This window comes from Pleurodeles waltl, chromosome 2_2, assembly GCF_031143425.1.
Source record: "Pleurodeles waltl isolate 20211129_DDA chromosome 2_2, aPleWal1.hap1.20221129, whole genome shotgun sequence".
Taxonomy (NCBI): Eukaryota; Metazoa; Chordata; class Amphibia; order Caudata; family Salamandridae; genus Pleurodeles; species Pleurodeles waltl.
The window spans coordinates 1,071,649,793-1,071,669,600 of NC_090439.1; the positions used below are offsets into that span (position 1 = coordinate 1,071,649,793).

Consider the following 19,808-nt stretch of genomic DNA (forward strand, 5'->3'; position numbering starts at 1 on the left):
CAACCCTAAAAACAAGCCCAGTTCAAGTTCCATCGTTCTTGTAGTGAAGCAGAGCCAACTAGAGCATACAGTCCACTGGAAGGTCAAGGGTGTATTGAAAAACAATTCTCTAGATTTGTAAAAGAAGGCAGGTGTGCTAGGTTTTGAAGATTTGTAGGAGTGCACTATCACCTGGGAGGGTGTTAGTCTAGACAGACCTCTGGCCTAGTGGGACTTCTCGAAAGACCAGATCTTCAGCTTCTCGTGGAATTCAAGACGTGAGGAGGAGTCTCTTATGTGTCACAGCAGGTAACATTAACAGGTAACACTGCACACATGAAAAGTATGAAATGAGGATTGAGACAGGCAGGACGCCCCCCGGAGCCGGGAGATGTGCACAGAGGAAGCAACATTATGAAGTGTGGTGAACTGAAAGAAGGCGCACTGCTGGATAAGGTGCCTTGGTGATACTGTTAATGTTTTAATAATCTTTACAAAAAAATTAGGTAAATTATTTATTTGATATTGCCCCATATAACTATTACATTTAGTGACACGACGTAATGTTGTGTTGTATTATAGTTACATATGTGTAATTAAAATTGATCTAATTTTGAAATGACAAAAAGGTACAAACAATAAAATTAATTGCTTTCTTTATAAAAACAAATCAAAAACGTTGCGCTTTCCTCGTCTCCAGGAGCTAATTTCAATATTTATGCCTTCTGACATTTGTACCATCTAATTTACTATAATTACAAATATGGCAGCAACATTATGATTATTCAGAACAAATCTCTCCGGTAATAAAAATGTATTATTTGCTACATGCTCTTAAACTGTACACAGTAAAAGTAACTAGACAATGAATAATTCATGCACAGAAAATAATTACAATCTATTTTCTTGCGCCGCTAGAAAGCCTTCTCAGTACAGCGTCTTTAAAGCACTAAATACTGGTTCTGTTCTGTGTGAGTCTGGCACAATTTCCTCCATCTATGAAATAATACATACAAAAGGGTGACATTTACATGACTCTACTAATTCCTCTCAAAGAAAGAAATTTTAACCCAAAAAAGCTAATGTCCGAGAAAAGGCAAATTAAATAAGCCTAATTCCCTCTAAACTAGCTCCTTTTACTTTAAGATCTGCCCATCAATCCATTCATCCTCCTATCCTTTCAGCCACCATTTCAGCTTCCCTCCCTTCCATCGACCCTTTCATCCCACCATCCATTTTATTCACCCTGACATTCATTCACCATTCCATCCATCCACGCATCCTTTCATCCATCCACACCCTTTCGTTTTTCCATCCTTTCATCTATCCATCCGTTCCCAAGCCCAACCATTTGCCCAGTGCCACCCATCCGCCCTTTCACTGCTCTCTTCCGTCCACCTTTCCCCTCAAACTTTTCATCCCTTTTGCCAATTGATCCTTTCAACCTTCCAGCCATCCTTGCAGGCTTCAATACTCTGTTCTCTTTACCTTTCCTTCCACATTTCCTTCCTTACTTTTAAGTTTCCTTTATTCCCCACATCCTTCCTTTCTCCCTTCTCCTAATCCTTTCCCTTCTCACTTTATTTTTACCTACTTACCCTTCTTTCTCCTGCTAGCTCCATTTCCTGCTTGCTGTCCCTTTTCCATGTTTTCATTTTTAGGGTCGAGCCTGCGTTGCATGCGCTTGTGAGATGCTTTAGTAGTTAGAAAAGGGCTTGGAGCCCCGCCCATGTCACATCAGTGTCTTTCATTGGTTCGTGGGCTTGCCTTTTAAAATCTGCTTGCTTTCATTAGTGGAAGGCATGCATACGTCATGCCTTTTCCGGTAGTTAGCCCTCCTTGAGCGCAGCGACCAAGTACTGAAAACATGTGTGGCTCGCTGTTTCCCGTCCGGTTTGTGGACTACTATTTATCGTTTTTCGCAGCGCGATCTCGCTTGGCAGAAGTCGAGCACTTTCCATGACATCGACCCTGTTACATAGTTAATTGCACTTTTGCCGGTTAAGTAGATAACTGCACTTTTGCCGATACGTTTCACTATGAGTGAACTGTAGCAGCGCGATCGCGCTCTTTTTTTCCATTTAATGTGGCAAGAAAAGTCCGGTTGGGAGTTTACAACTGCTAATAAATAGCTCTAACCAGGAGACATGCGAGACCCGTTGAATAGTAAATGCTTGTTGGGTTTTGTCCTTCCTTCCCTTTACCATCATTTTGATTCCACTCAACACACGGAGGGAACCACCTTTTTTGTTATGCTTTCGGCACTCCATCATCCAAAGCCCACCACAAGAATTGGTATTGTACAAAACAGACAACTCAAACACATGCCGACATAATCATCAAACACAACTTGCATCAAACCTCGTATATCAGTGTTTCTTCCCAGTCCAACCATTCAAATGGTACTTCCATTGCAAAGTCCATATTAATTAATGGGTAAATGCAGAATGGTGGAAAATATCTTGAAATAAGGTACAAAGAATGTCGCACTAACAGTGGCCATAAGCGGCCTTTAACTCCTGGGTTTTTGCATCAACCAAAAATCCCAGGAACTCTTGCTGCATTCTAACATACAAAAAGGATGCTACTGCTCTAATTACAAGACAAAAAAAAATACGTTCAATCCTGCAAAGAGTTGTTACGTCAACTAAAGGGATACGTAATCAAGTGTTTTGTAGTTTCCTTTTCAGGTATAGAAATAAATTTAAAAAATAAATGTAACATCATAATTACAATAATTCATACATATAAAATGTACTTATGCCATTATTCTATTATTGAAAATTCTCTGAGACTGTCTGTCACCCTCAGCTGTCCTAGAAAAAATATCCCATAATGAAGGAACATATAGGGCGCCCCTGCAGTGCACAGTGCTGTCTTCAATTATATAATTTCAGATGTTGCATTAATGTAATCAATGATGGCATAGAACATGCTGGAGCCCATAAACATAATTTGGGGCATTTGGCACCCCTACACACCCCATCCACCGGTGTGGAGCACAATAAAGATGTTAAAAAAGGAGGAGAGGGACTGTGTGCCCCGCTCCCTCACGTCCAAGCCCTAATAGGCCCTGGGGACCCCATTCCTCCAGGCCAAATATAGTTAAAAACAAAAAAGGGGGATGAGGGCATCGTAGCACCCCTCCCTGAGCCTTATTACGCCCTGGGGACCTCTGATCCCCTGCGGCCACCCTTCCTTAGTTTACAAAGTGGCCGGGAGGGGGGTTGGGTTGCTGTATGCCTCAGTCCTTTAATTATATATCAGCCAGAAAGGAATGGGTCCCCGGGGCCTCACAGTGGTTCGGAGAGGGGGATATACAATCCCCCTATAAAATACAATGTGCTAGGGCTAACCTGCCGCTTTGGGGTTGAATTGTTGTATTAAAGTTTGTTTTAAAAATGTTGACCATAATTTCTCAGATCCACGGCAAATTCAGGTTAAACATAACAGACACCAGGCCTGGGGGGAAGGGTATCCCTACCCTGATACTACATGCTTTTAAATAGTTTGTTTCAGTACAGGGGACAGAGTCTCGAGCCCTAAATGGCTATCGCTACATCTTTGTTGATGTGGTGGCAGCTGTACAGATCTCATCGTGAGATCTATCGCCCCGTCGATTCTCCAGAGCATAAAATAATTGAAGTTTCATTCTTCAAAAACGACAATGTATTTACACAAAATCACTAAATGTACCCTTTCTGGACCAAGATATCGTTTTCTGACAAATTTGGGGTAAACAGCTGTGTTTAATTTTCCTACGGAAAAATGAATGTGGAAAACGTATTTTGCCCCCCCTCTTTTTTTTTTTTAGGTCCTCCCTTTAGTGATCACCCTTAAACTCTCCAGGAAGGAGCTGAGGTGGATGAGCATTTTTTTTTTGGTTTGGTGACAATTCATCAATCGGCGCCAATATAAAAGCCAAACCCAAAAGCGTTTTACCTCTGGAAACATGGTTCTAACTACAGCTACCCAATGGCAACCACCACTGGGTAATACATAAATATATATATATTTTTTTTTAACTTCTTTTTCTTTTTTTAACCTGGGCGTATTGGTTGATGCTGTGGAGCTTTCATATTCATCTGCTGACTTACCTGAAGTGTTTTGAGTACGTGTTTTGATCTCTGTTAAGATGTGTGCCGTTGTATGATGGTGTCTTGGTGCAGAGTTTATTGGGCCTTATGAGTGTTTACGTTTGATTACCCTTGAAGTCCTATGGTCCGCATAATATGGACTCCAAGTCAAATGAGAAAGTACTTCCATCTAGCAGTTAACCAGTCTAACAATCATGAAAAATCATAAATAGGAATACTGAATGCAGTATTATACAATAAACAACACTTAATAACTTTAATGTTGAATGAAAACTTTAAGTAAATAGGACTTTATTAACAGGTAAGTATAACAGTATACTAAACACCATGATAGCCAAGGAAACCTCAAAGATCGTTGCACCTTTTGGACTAGAGTAAAAATCCCAAATGTTATTACAGGTCCCTCGGACTAGGCACTAAAAACAGTAGGACAATGACCACCTATGGCCGGTATTAGCTTATTAGGGGTGATGTCGGCGAGATCAGCGCAGTCAAGTTCATAAGCTCCGCAATCTCTTCTCTGAAAATAGGAGACTGCGTGACTGGCTCAAACATATCTCAGAGGCATCATATCTAGAATTAGCTAAGTGTCCAACAGCGGTCCACCCTTCATAAAGCAACATACCACACCATCGCAACACATGACACACTAAACCAACACTCACTTAACAAGTAGTCTGGTAGGGGAAAAAGCGATCTGAATCGCCCAGTCTGATAATGCTCTCATGGCTAATTACAGAAGAAGCGTTCACTAACCCGGGGCACTCCCCAAAAGTGTCAGATGAATTGGTCTTTGAGGAGATGCCGTAGAAAAAAAGCATGAGCCACTCCAGGTGAGACCGATTCTTCTCAGAGTAACATGAAAGCAGCTCCTAATTCCCATTGAACAACAAAGGTATGCCCTAAAATGTCCATTAAAATAATACTTATTAAAACCTGATTTTTAAAAACAAGAGTAAGGAACACCAAGTCTTTAAGCGACCCTAACAAACTAACAAAGGGCCAAAACGTATCAACACTAATCTCAAAGGAGATGAAGCCCACTTAAATTGAAACAACTCAAAAACATAGATGAGAATCAGTATGAACAATCTCAATCCCCTTCACTGGGTTTCACCAGCTCCTTACCATTGCATTTAGTAGAGAAGAACATTTAAATACTCATAATTTATTTGATCATCCTTGGCTAAATTTGATTTGGACTGCAATTTACCCAACAACTGTTTAACTTTTCTTCATCACCGCCTCACAGCTGTATCCCACAATCACAAATGGTGGTGGTCACGCCAGACAAAAGAATTCGTTGTTATATCCATGTTTATGTTTTAAGAGGTTTTTACCACTCAACATGGCTTTTAATAAAATAAACACATGAAAACCTTTCCAGAAGATTCAATTAATAAACTATTCTAACAAAAGTTAATGTACAACATGCATCTGCATTTTTGATTTTTCGACAACTGTGCATTCGAACAAGGTTTATATTCCTACCAGGCAGGGGTGCTTTCCTTACTCTAAAAAGATGCGCAAGAGCACGGTGGCACAGCTTCACAAAAAACATGCAAATTCATTTCGTCCCAACTACGTGTGAGGTGTTCGTCCCTTGAATGTTTTGTCTGAATTTCAAGTGTGTTTTTATTTAGCTGTAAGTGCTGTTATGGCGCAGTGACTCCCAACTTTACGACGAGCCTGTGCTTGTGCTGTCTGCACAGGGTTCTATAGGCGGTTGTATTAATTAAGAGCACATCTGCAGCCTCATGGTAGGTCGTGATGACATGCCTGAGTTCAGCGGGATGCATGTACCATGCTCTATTCTAAGTGCACTACGCACTAACCTGTGGAGTATTCTAGAGCAAAAATACTTATGGTCATCACAAAAGAAAAAAGAAAATTAAATAACCAAGGGCCATTTGCCATAACAAGTAATACTGTGCCAATACGTGTGTCAACCTAATATCTCATTCTGTCCAGAAGGTCCTGCAGTCACAAAAAGCTATTTTTTCCAAATGTCAATTTAAAAAGTAACAAAAGAAAGGAATAAAAAGCAATGGGAAACTGAAAAGTGAGAGGAATTAGATGGCAAAAGTGTGTCCAAGAAGGGAAAGAGATGGTAGAGGTGTTTGAGAACTGCTGTTTTTGCAGACTTTGAAATCAGAGCTAGTCCAGCTTTGGTGGCCAATGATGCAAAGAGGCTAGAGACATGTGTTACATTATAGAAGGATCACCAGGAACCTTACTGGGCAACTAGGGATTATTCAAATGAGAACGGTTACCTATCAAAACTCTGATGCAGATGTAGCACATTAATAAGAGGTCTCAACAGCGCATCCGAAGACAGACCTGCGAAGCTCCTTTACTCCCACGAGCGGAACCTCAACACTAACCCCATTTATAGTCTGTTTGTCCACATCTTGGCCGCCTTGCCACGAATCCTCTCAATTCTCTGTTCCCTTCCTAGGTGTAACCGAGCTATGGTGGTGGTGATCAGAGTGAAAGTTGACATGAGGAAACTCAGTGACACTGACTGAAAGGCCAAGCACTTAATCAGTCTCTCTGGAAAATGTTTTACGAATTAATAAAATGTCACCCTTGTGCCGCTTGCTGATTAATACACGAGCTAAAGAGAAGAAGAAGCAAATGCAAAGAACGTGTTTCAACTTACTTCCATTCCTCGGGCGGATGTGCACATTCGTACTTCTCCCGCACGTGGGACACCCCCATGTCGGGGTGAAGCCAGTGGACCTCCTCCGACAGCAGGTGGCTGAGGCGCAGCCCATAACAGGACATGTTCTTCACCTTGTGACTATCTACAATCTTCTGAATGATGCCCTGGAGAAGAAGAAAAATGCACATTCTCCATGAGAATCTAAACACTAGATATCTTAATTCGAGCAAACAAAATGCATTGATTAGACACAGTATAACACATGGTATCACCCACTCAGTGCTCAAGCGGCGAGTACGTTTGGCTTAGATTTTTTTTTTTTTTTGACAGATGGCAAATAGAACATAGTTCCTGGTTTTACAACAGACAAATGCAGATAGGTATGCTGAGCAAAAAGGCACATATAGTGGATGTATTACACGAGGTCACAGTTGGTCGGCTACCTGTTACAAAAATCCCAAATCAAACAAACTAAGTTTTCGGCCTACTAGCACATTTCAAAGTGACCTGAAGTTTTGGCGAGAACAGAAAACTCTGCCCTCTTTATACTCAAAAAGGTAAAATATGGTCGACACCCGCTGTTCTTTGCCAACCTCTTCTGGTATGAGACTTGAGACCTTCACCTTACTAATCATGGCGTACCATAGATTCTCTAGGGCAGTGATACTCAAAGTACGGCCCGGGGGCCGCATGCGGCCCTCCTGACCTTTACATGCGGCCCCCTGCTCAACAGCAGAACTGGGCTTCTGTTTACTCAGCTCTGCACAATGATTAAAATATGTTAAATAAAAGGCAAGCCTTTATTTAAATGTTATTCGGAGGCAAAGAAACTACGTTATCCAGCACCTGAAGGAACACCTTTATTTTTAAAGACATTCTACACCAAAATTGTGAAAATACAATTAGGGCTCTTCAAAAATCAAAAACTGTTTATCATTAACATGCAGAGTAATTTCAACATAGTACATCAGATTATATCAGTGCATGGAGAAACATTTTGTTTCTAAGTGATGGTTTTCAAACATAAATCCGGATACATTCATTCCCCCCTTGAAAACAATGCCAACACTGAACTAAGAGGCAAGTTGGTTTTCATATTCACTCTTTGGGTGGCCTGGGTTCCTATTACACATAAACATTATGATAATTTATTAAATCAAACACAGGAGAAGGTCTTGTACAGCGCATATCCTGAACTCATGTATTTTGAGATTCCCTGACATGCACTAATGAAGAAAAAGGAGAGAAAGTGAAATAAAAGAATTGTCTAGGATCACACATTTTGCAAAAGGGGGGAAGCCAGGATTCATAGCAGGTTTTCTGGTTTCACATTATGCATTTCAGCCACTAGATGTATATGCTTTGCTTCTCCTACACCACCATACTGCAAACCCCCCACCACCCTCCGCGCCGACGCCCGCCACCCTGCTAGCATCAATGCGGCCCTCGGTCACATCACAAACCAAACTTTGTGGCCCCTGAGAAAATGTCTGCGAGTACCCATGCTCTAGGGCATCCACCACTTCCACTGTGTCTCTATTTTTACCTTCCAAAAAGGTTTGAACACTTGTCTTGCAATCTCAGTGAATGGCGACTCTTGCTACAATTTTGTAACCTATCTCATACTGCGTACAAAATGACACTAACTGGACAGACTTTTGGGTACTGCCCCAGCTCACACACGGTCCATGGTGGCATATAATAATCTACCTTACACAAACAGAATGTACTGGTCTGCAACCTCAGTGACAACACAGTTTATTTTGGAATTTACTGAGAAAATGTAATTTGTAAATAATCTCCAACTATCCATCACAATCTTGTCCAATCTTTTAAGGACAGAGGTGGGTTTTCTCCCCCTTCATTTTTTTTTTCTTAATATAAAACTGTCTTTTTGCCTCCCCGGGTGGCTGATAGGGGCAATAGCCTGTGAGGGTGCCCAAAGCAGAGTCAGCTTAAAAACTTTCTTTTAAGAAACTGCCCTTTTGGACCCGCATTGGCCTCCTCCCACCCACCATACCACCCCCAATTTCTCCACATTATTGTCCCTTCCCTGTCACAGGCACTTGGCCCACCTACACAAGTGAGGTGTAATTTTTATCAGAAGACCAAGGGGAACGCTGGGTGGTAGGAAATTGGTGGCTCATCTCAAGTTCTGGAATCCTCCATCACAGAAATGTGGCGTAAATGTGTCTTTTTAGGCAAATGTTGAGGTTTGCAAGGGATTCTGCGTAACAGAACCTGGCAGGAGCCACACAAGTCACCCCGTCCTGGACTTCACTGGGTGTTTAGTTTTAAGAAATGTGCAGGTTTGCTAGGTTTCCGTAGGTGCCAGCTGAGCAAAGACCCAAGATCCACAGCTAGGCACGTTGCAAAAAAGTGTCAGTTTTCAGTGGAGAAATGTGCTGTGTCCACGTTGAGTTTTGGGCCGTCTCCTGTTGCTGGCACCTGGCTTAACAACACAAGTGAGGTACAATGTTTAATGGAAGCATTAGGGGGAAACACAGAATAGTAGAACAAGTGTCATTACCAATTGTTTTCCTCTGCATTTGTGTCTTCCAAATGTAAGAAGACAGTGTGCAAGAAATAAGTCATTTTGAGAAATGCCCTCTAATTCACATGCTAGTATGGGTACTATCAAATTCAGAGATGTGCAAATAACCACTGCTCCTAAACTCCTTATCTTGTGCCCATTTTGGAGATACTTATGTTTCCTTGGTACCTAAGTTTCACTCTTCATATTTTACCAAATGAGTTACGATCCACCCGGTAGACAATAAAAAAAAACATTGCAAAGTGCAGCTTAATTAGTGGCTCTGGGAACCTTGGGTTCTTGGTGAACCTACAAGCTCTATATATCCCCGCAACCAGAAGGGTCAAGCAGGCGCAGCGGCATATCGCTTTTTAAAAAACCTGCCGTAGTTATAAGAAGTTACAGATTAAAGTGTAGACACAATGGCTGTTTTTTTTCCAACTCAATTGCATTATTTTTTATTTTCAACTGCTATTTTCTTAGGAAAAACTTTGAAGGATCTACACAAATGACCCCTTGCGGAATTCAGAATTTTATCTACTTTTCAGACATGTTTAGCATTGGGTTCACATCCATTTCTAACACTAACTGGAAGGATGTTGAAAGCAGAACAAAAATGTGCTATGTCCCAGTAAAATGCCAAACTGTGTTGAACAGTGGTTTTCTGATTCAAGTCTGCGTGTTCCTAAAAGCTGGCGAGTTTAGCACTACAAACCCTTTTCTTGATGCCATTTGCAGGGGAAAAAACAGAAGCTTTCTTCTGCAGCACTTCTTAACCATTTTTCCCCAAAAAAACCATCCCTCCCTTCATCCACAGTGCGAGATAAAACCATAGCTCACAACAAAAGCATGGTGACACTTACATGATCATGGTAACTTTAAGTGACCCACTAAGTTAATGGAATCATTTACTAATACATCTTACAGTGCTGTTACGGGGTTTATAAAGATTGTAATGTTTTAAACATTTAAAAAGCCAGACAGCCTCACCTACTTTGAGGGACTGGTTGAAGCACTCTGGTCACTGATAGCTATGGATATGCTTTCATATGATTTGCTGGAAACCGCGACTAGATCACCTTGAAGTTCAAACATTGTCTCTAACATTAATTAGAACAGCGGGATCCCTTAAGCTTTTTTGGGATCCTTAATTTCTGGTACCATAATGAACTGAGAGAATGATGGGATGCTATGAGGATACTAGAAGGTATTATCGAATAGTAGAAAGAGACTTTGCCTCTGCTCATGCATGAGGCAAAGGTTTGTATTGGGGGGGCATAGAGACTAGCTGATCATGCTGAAACTGTGCATTGTGTATGTACAATTTAATTTTCAAACGAGCCAACTCAGTAAAAACACACAACTGTTTTTTTTTTTTTTTACTAATTAAGAAAAACATTTTTTGGTAATTAAGTAGGAAAATCAATGCTTCTTGAGTCGCTTGGATACTGCATTTACAAATATTGATTTTATTTATCTCCAATGTAGGTCCATCACATTTGCAGAGACGATTTGAGTCAAATTTTAAACTCCCTTAAAACATAATGAGCAGAAAATTGGATTCATCAATGCCTTCCCAAATTTCTCTATATTTTGTCAAGGTAGACACTGAGACAATTGCTGCACCCCCGCCTTCAAAGAAGCTTCAGATGAAGCCCACTGAGATTCTTTCATAATAGTATTCCAACAGATAGGGAACAACCACTTGACATTACAGCAATGAACAAAATCAGAACTAAACTTTGCTCATATATAACTAGAACTCTACCTTGCATCTTTATGGAATCAGTTTAGTGTAGCAAGATGAAGAGAGCGGATAGGATCATTAGATAGTTGGTAGTATGTGTTCAATATTTCTGCTACACCCTTATTAACAAGGCCAGTTGTAAAAGATTCTAGACACAAATGCCCTTGAGAGACAATCACCTTCTGACCATCAGGAATGCTTCTGACTTCCTTCCCTCTCCTGGTTCCTATGAAACTGCTTCCTTTTGTGAGCAACATTCCAAAAAGAACAACAAAGAAGAAGGGCAACAAGCCAGTGCCAATAAAAAATCCTGAAATAGTGCGATGTACTACATCAGTGATTCAGTGGAAGGATCAGCATCAGGTACATATGTAACTGTTGGTTATCTAATACCCGCCTATATCTTTACTAAGTTGCAACCCTTCGGAAAAAAAACCATGATATTTCTTGTATGTATATTTACTTTCAATATGTTCTACTGAACTAAGAATTGGAGGATCTTTCTCTGATAAGCTAGTTGGTGAAGTCCTAGAAATACGAGGTGGTATGTTTAACAAAACAGATATTTGTTGCAAGCCCATTTTTGGTAGAACTATCACGCGGGGCAATGTATTTCTGCAGATCAGAACTATACAAAAACAACAGAGGAGCAGGAGGACAACCATTCAGGCAAATAAAAAAAATTGAGCGTAAATACCAGATATTAAAAGAAAAAGATGCTCTACATTAAGGGGCCATGCAAGTTTAATACATCTTTTAACAGGGCATCTCTAGATTGAGGGTCCAATTTTAAATGAAAATAATCCCAACAATCAACTCTGCTTCAGGACAACACATTACCGAACTTTGTATATTCGATCAAGTAAGTTTAGACTTTCAGTAAAGTTTGCAGCTCCCACCAGTTTCAAGTACTTCGAAATCCAATTACATTTCACATTCAATTGCTTCATGGATATAGAAAATATAATTGAGATAACATAATAAAGCACATTTCACTGAGATACCAGATAATACATCACTTGAGGGACTGTCCTCTATTGTAATTTTGTGCAGGCTTTGCTGATACACTAAAATCTTGAATTAAAATCAGAGCATGTCAGTAGTTACGACTCCAAGAGGAGCATCACATCAGATTTTAAAAATATTACTCTACATATAGCTTCCAAATCCTACAAAGATGCATAACCATATACATATGCCACATCAGAGCTGTCGAAACTAGACCACCAACAGATTATGCCCAATTACCACGGCCACAGTTTTTAGGCAAACACCCACTCTCCGGAGGTAACTTTCAGTATTCTAGATCCCTATCCCTATCTGTCACATTTATATTTAGTAATACAATTTGTAGATTACTATAACTTCCCGTAATAGTCCTCATTGAAGGATCCAATTGTTGATGTTGCTTTGGTCTAGTTTTGCCATAAATTTCAACAAAGTCTGGCTGATTCATTATAATACATCCATGCTTTAATAACAACATGTGAACAAACTGACCTACCAACCCTCTCTTAATCAGTGAGCAATCAGCATCTTCTAGACCAGTGTTTTTCAAACTTTTTAATGCTGCACCCCCCGGTGAAAGGGAAATAAAAATCATCAGGCCCCCTTCAGATTTGTTTCCACAATTATTCTACTAAGGTGGCAATGTTTAAATGTGTCTAGACTTATATAAACATTGTAGTTAAGTTCTGTTACCTTTTTAAAAATACAATAAATTATTTTCTGCGTAAGAAAGAGCACTGTTATCTGCATAATGCATCTTTGGGCTACAGCCTGGTGCCCCAGTTGGGATCACTTGAGGCCCGCCCTAGGGGGGCCTGTCCCCCAGTTTGAAGACCCCTGTTCGAGACTGATGATTTGCATACCAGCTCGTATTAAGTCCTGCTCTGTGTCCAGAATAACAGACTTGATCTCATTAGTTTTATCATTTACCAACCCCTAGACGTAACAAAGAAAAGCTATTTTAAGTTCTATGTGGTGAGCTCTCCAAGTTCTACAATGTGTGTAAAGCAACAACCCCTTTGAGAAGTTTAGACTAGAGGCCTTAATTTGAGCTGCCTTTCCTTCATATATCCAAATACAACATCCCCCAATAGCACAGTACTGAGAGAGTTTACCTTTAAAACAGTAACATTGTCCTGCTTGATTGATACTCATGGGTACCCTTTGACGTTTCAGCTGCCACTGGCATTATGGTATTAATCTTTCCACTCTTTTGGATGACACTTGACTTTTTTTGCTTCCCTCACACAACTATTTCAGAACTAGATTTTACAGGTTTGAAGTGGACCCTGTGAAGCCTCTCATATTTATTCCAATATTAGCCAAGTGTATTAGTCCTTGCTGAACATTATGCTTGTAGCTTTTGGTGCCTGATTGAGAAAGCTGACATACGATGCTACTCCTACACATAACACCATGCAGCTGAGTTTGAATTTGTAAAGATGGCACACACTGCCAACAGTCCCTCTGACTTCATTTATTTAATATCAACCTACAAGAAATACACAGTTGTGTACCCGGCCAGTACTTTCCCCACATACTCTTGCAGGAGTCAAATCATCAGATGATGTGTTCAATATTGATCCCTGCATTTTCAAGTTCATTTCTGTCAAGAGGTGTATTTTAACTTATTTTTATGTGCATAGAGCAGTAGTTCAAGATTCAATGCAATGTTTGCTACATCAGATTCACAATTTCTAATATAAATCTAGGGGTTGGTGGGAATGCAGGAGCTGGAACAATCAAATCTTTGTGAACCTTCTGTGGCTCGAAAGAAGCCCTTGATCTCCTACTTATCAATTCTGTGTGGTCAATAACACCGCTACTTTATGCTTTACACATCTCAGACTGCATGAGTCTAGGTGAGGAACATGAACTATTTCCCAGGTGATTTTCAATAACCTAAGGGTATGGAATAGCTACCTACAGCACCTACTTCATGCATGATTTCCCCCAGCAAGATATCCGGTGAGTTCCCACGTTTTTGATACCACTGCTTCATTAACTTGTTTTACAATGTCTTCCAACAAACCTCCTCCATCGGACAATGGTTACTTGTTAATTTTTCGGGTTTTACCTCTCACGTTCCTACCTTTACACCAGCGGAGCATCAGTGATCTAACAGGACTGGACATACTTTCTACGCGATAATTTGCAAGGTGGTCACTGCCTTTCTAAAATTGTACATCTAAAAATTGGCAGCCTGCTGGGTCAATCGCAATTCGGTGACACGCTTGGAAAACTGACGCATCGCCTCCTCAAGCTATAAGGTACAGGGAGGAGGAGCTCGGGTAGCATCACGCAAGATAGGTAAGTAGAGATTTGTTGTTCCCCTGCCAACTGGCGCATGACGCAATTAAAAGAAATTTGTGCAGGTGGTTAAAACAAGTGTTCAGCGGTATTTGGGACAGTCACTTCCAAATAATCCTCTAGCATCAGCTCCCCAAGTTATAAGGTAGAGGGTGAAGGGGTGTGGGATTTGATATCACAATTATGGGCAAAAACTCTTCAGTAATCACCCACACAACCACCACTGCCCGGGCATTGTACAATACTTGATTCAAAGTCACTAATGTAGAAGGATAAAACCCAGTCTCCATCAGAGTTAGCGTAGTTTCCGGAAAGAGGCTTCACATACATAAATCATGTACCGTTTGTCGTACCATGATCAATGCAAAATACTCGTTTCATACTCCATTTTCAAATTACTGACAAATGTTTATCTTCTAACGCTCTTAAAGTGCCACCCTATCTAAATTTCTAAATAGGGTAAAAGATAGATTCTTTAGGCATGTCACTGGAAATCTGTCTTCACTGTCTTACTTTACACATACACGTCTATTAGCTGCCACAACACTGGCTGTAAGACGACTGACAGACCGTGCAATACCAGACCTGTGAAGTCTAATGGATTCATCAAATGCACAATTACAAAACTTGTCGAATGACATTTAGTAAAACAGAATCTCCAACAGCCACAACATATTCTGTAGAGTTGATGTAGTATCACAGCAACCGAACTGTCACAAGAAAAAAAATACAGATCAAGCAAACTCAAAGTCTCTGTAATCTTTTGAAGAAAAAATATATCAATTCCTCACCACGCCCACTACATACTGGTATTTTCCGTTTTTCTTCCTATTCCAGGTCTATTAGACAAGCAAGGTAATCTCCGCACGGCAAACGTTGTCCATCGCTAACTGCTGCATTGAGTTCCAAAGATTAAGAAACTTACATACACCTCCCAAACATTCTCTCACTCGGCGACCCGACCTCGGGGTAAACTGGCATTTAAGCAGCTCTTATTCATGAAGAGTGAAACACCCTTTGCTTAGACACGCATACGGTTAATGTTTTCATTCATTTCCCCAGCCTTATTTGTGGTTGGAAATTCTGGTGCTATGAAGAGGTAACAGGCCAACATGATTGTTTTCCTGCCAGCAGGGCGTTGGAATTCGTTTAGATTCTTTTTAATTAAAGGTTTGTTTTTAGTAATTGCATGTTTTCATTTTATGACAGAGCCGAATCAAACGTTCCCTTAATTGAAAATGAATTACGTTTTATGTGTTATATTATGTCATGAACTGTTTTTATCTTCTCTGGCACCCTGCGCCCCTCCGTGGGGCATTTCACACAATGTAAATTAATTAAAATGAGTAGATTTTGCTGAATGATCTACTGCCAGGCATCAAATTGTTGCAATTCTTTTATTTGTTGGTAAACAGAGAAAGGCACTGAAGAGAATGGCCTGGGAGCCCAGGTTTGTCTTCCCCCTGATCATGTATCCTGGCTTCCTTTCGTTTGTTTCAATGAGCGCCGTGCAGTAAGTAGGTCATGGAAAGTTGTCAAGGGACATGCAAAGATTCAGTCGTGCTGTTGACGTTTTAACCCAAAACTATCTAACAAATCTGTGGGTCTTCTTCGGACAGGCTGTGACAGATAATAGCAACTGGAAACTGGCGCTATGGTTTATTTCAGCACCACCACAGGGTACGGTGGGTTACATAGCCCCACGTTACAGCTACGTGCCAAATGCAAATATTTAAGTAAGACCTGATCGGAGAGGGTTTTCTTGTGTGGTGGGCAGCGTTTGGAGTACGAATTCATGGCCTATGCAAGTAAACCCTACCAGAAGGTATGCCCTGGCAATCCTCAAAGACAGTGCATCCTCGGCCTACACTCACTGCAACCAGGACACTGGAGAAGCGCTTAGCAAACACGGTCTGCCACCAGAACCAGACCGGGGACGAATCAGTAGCAACAGCAGACACTATGCAGACCAAGCAATCAAAAGTACCTTTCTGAAAGCTGTAGAAGAGTTGATGAGCTCAGGATATGCCCTAATAGCATGAATGGTTGTGCGATCTGTTGAGGAGGGTGGTTATTTTCTGCAAACAATCTATTGGGTCCCAGAAAATGTGAAGATCCCATCAACTGAATAATTTGTGCTGCCTGCTTGCTAATGCTACACTGAAACTACTTAAAAAGAGTGCATTTCTATCGCCTGGGGTGTGTGTACTTTCGGATGCAGGGAGGACACACCGCGAGAAAGGTATTGTCTCACTCAGTGTCAAGGAGCATACCAAAATACCTTGGAGTTTAGAACCCTCACTAGGGCTATCAAACATTACTGTGACACTAACAACATCACTTTATTTCCATCTGCGACAAATGGACGGAAGAGACGTTCATTGGATAAACATTCTTGAGGCTAAATGGAGCACAAGTAAAGAACAGATTCCGAGTACAGAAATGATCACACTGAACATAATCCACAAATATATGATGCAATGCCCAAATGAAATGCATTTTTAACCGTGTATGGCGGTGTCACAGTGATCACCTACCGACCTGTAGCTATTACACCCTAGTTTTTGAACTGGCAGTCTTAAAATAGCTTGACAGTTAGGATATTGGCTTTACAAGCAAAAGTCTACTGTCTAATAAAATATACAGAACTGATGCCTGGAGAATTATTCCACCTCTGCAGATGCACATTTATTGCTAGTGTTCGGTGCCAGGTTGGCCCCTGGCCATTCTTCCATCAGGGAGGCTGAGGACAACTACATGGCACATTGAGTTACTGCTTGCTCCAGCCATGAGCGCTAATGTCAAAGTCACAAATCCGAAACCCCGCAAGGCAGAAACAGCATTCTAGTCTATTGATATCTCAAGCACCTTTTAGTTACCGTGCTTAGAAGGGCAGTGTCAAGTACTATAAAACTAACAAGTTACTGGATCAAGAACAATTTATTATTATGACCAGCCACACATGCATTTTGGTGCATCCCAAGGGTATGAAGCCAATGATAATTACAACTGCAATAGAATAGAGTACCAAAACACACACACACACACACCCATCCACCCCAGGAACTTCTGTGTACAAGGTGTAGAAAGAGAACGCACAACCACGGGGGTGACGGTATTTGTAGAGGAGACAAACACCTAAAACACGAATCCCAATAAAGTTGACATATTTGAATGCTGTGAACATTTTTATGTTAAAAACACAGGTTAAGCGTATTCTGCGAAAATGTAAACATGTGAACGGATGTTAATTTTTAAAATAGTAGCCTAATCTTTTATACGATTTTAATAGGTTTATCTACTAACAAGTACACCGTGTGGTTCTTATCAGCAGTTTGAGCTGCAAGGGTACATTTTTCCTTCAGTTATAGGGTGACCATAAGATTTAGCCACTTGAACTAGGCATAGATTTGGGTTTATCATTAGTCTGTGGCTCAGGTAGAGTGTAAAGTTCATGGCGGGACTGACCGTTTCCCCAGGATGCTGGAAGGATGGGGGGAAGGAAGGGGTTGAATAGGGGTTGTAGCAGTGTTTCAGTTTTAAAAGCACTGCAGAGTTCCTTGTATATCCAAACGTTTTCAGGCAACAATAAAAGTGCCAAGATAACTGTGATTAATGTACCTGCTGGAGAGAGATTGGGGATTTGTCGAGTGGCAGTTTTGACTCACCTGAGGTAGCGCAGAGGGTTAATATGCCTGCTGCAAAGAAGGTGTACTATGCAGATCACAGAACAGGATTTTCTGTGCAGAGCTCAGGGTGATACTGCTTTTGTCACAGCGATCCTCTTGTTACGGTGCAGTTCGTAAATTACAATCATAATCTAGCACAGTGAGTTATGAACTGCCACCAAAGAGCTGCATGCAAAATTCTTGTAGCCAATAAGAAGAAACAGGGACATCTTTACGAAGTGAGCGCTAGTTTATTCAAATGAAAGATCTACAGCCAAAACACTCCCTCAGCCAGTCGTCTTAATCAACTGTCTTCCTTGGAATCCTGCACTGCGCTCCACTTAAAGTGGTAACATTATACATTCTTATCACCTAGAGAACACTTAGGCGCATAACACATACTCCTCACTTTATAAACAAAATAAATATTTACAAATTTCAATCTTGAATGTAATTCATCTTTGAATGTAATCTCTTAAATATACAGGTGGATTGCGGGTTCTTACACAGCTCGTTAAATCAAACGTCTGATTAGTGAGGTTCAATTCTGCTTGAAAAAAAATATTTCCTACATCACCTCTCTCATTAGTACTCACTCTAACTTCGTTTGATCTTTGAGCTGAGCGACACTACTCCTCATTTGACAACAACATAAATGGATTACTACTACTAAAGCTATCTTCACAGGACTTACATTCACCACCCTTCTGATATAACGATACCCTCCTGTTTTTCCATACTTCTCCATTATTTAAAACCACAGCAAAGCGATTCATTCAACTTTATAAAGACCTTTAAACTTCATCAGGCCTCTTCCCTTCTGTGCACATCTTAATTTTACCCAATCTCCTACTTGAATGTTCTTGTGAACTTGTTCTTTATTGGTTTGTTCATCTTGTTGACCCTTTTCTCGTTTAGATCGCTCAACTACTTCCTTCATCCACACAGGTACTAATTTTGTCCCAGGAAATCTCCTCCTCATTAACTTAAAAGGGATCTTTTGTTGGTAACCTCATTAGCAGTTGTGCGATAAGCCCAGACCAACTCTTCTATTATAGTTTTAACATCCTGATGACTGTCCGAAGCCATTTGGATGGCCCCTTTAACTAATCTATTGGCTCTATCCATTACACCATTACTTTGTGGATTATAAAGGGCAGTACGGTTATGTTTGATCCCTCTTGCCTTAAAAAATAAATTCCTTTCATGAGATGTTAATGGTATCCCATTGTCTGTTATGATCACCATGGGAACACCTTCTTCATTCATAATGCTCTTCCACAGTGAAATGGTAGTTTTGTAGAAACTTCTCTCGTACATTTTACTAAAAGCCATTTATTATGCACATCCACTACTACCATGGCATATCACAAAATCTCTTCTAACTCATTCGTAGGTCCAATGAAGTCCATACATAATGTATGCCAAGCCTTACCTGGATCTATTATATGACCCATGTCTGTCTGTCTTCAAACTCTCAAACGTTTTTCACTCTCCTTGCATACACCACATTTCATTATCCAATCACCTACTTGGTTAACCATCTCTGGCCACCACCAATCTGCTCTTAACATCATCTTTGTTTTGGATTGTCCTAAATGTCCTTCATTTGCTATTTCTATTAACTTGACCATAATCCCTGTGGAGGAACAAATCTGTCTCCCTTCATAATCACATCATTGCTGCGCATCGGCGAATTCTCTAAAACGTTTACATATGGTCTAACTGAGATGGCTACAGAACTTTCCCTTCTACCTCCCAATAGAATTAACTTCTTTACTTCCTTAAGTGTAGTATCCGA

The 19,808-nt window shown here is 40.6% G+C and overlaps 1 protein-coding gene across 19 annotated transcripts in view; it reads right to left on the reverse strand.

Moving 5' to 3' along the window:
• PTK2 (protein tyrosine kinase 2) overlaps positions 1–19,808 on the reverse strand; it is a 758,583-nt gene that overhangs the window by 469,263 nt on the left and 269,512 nt on the right. For all 19 annotated transcript variants that reach the window (XM_069220826.1, XM_069220825.1, XM_069220824.1 and 16 more), the window contains one exon: positions 6,739–6,905. In XM_069220826.1, the coding sequence (XP_069076927.1) occupies positions 6,739–6,905 (167 nt within the window). The remainder of the gene's footprint in view (positions 1–6,738; positions 6,906–19,808) is intronic.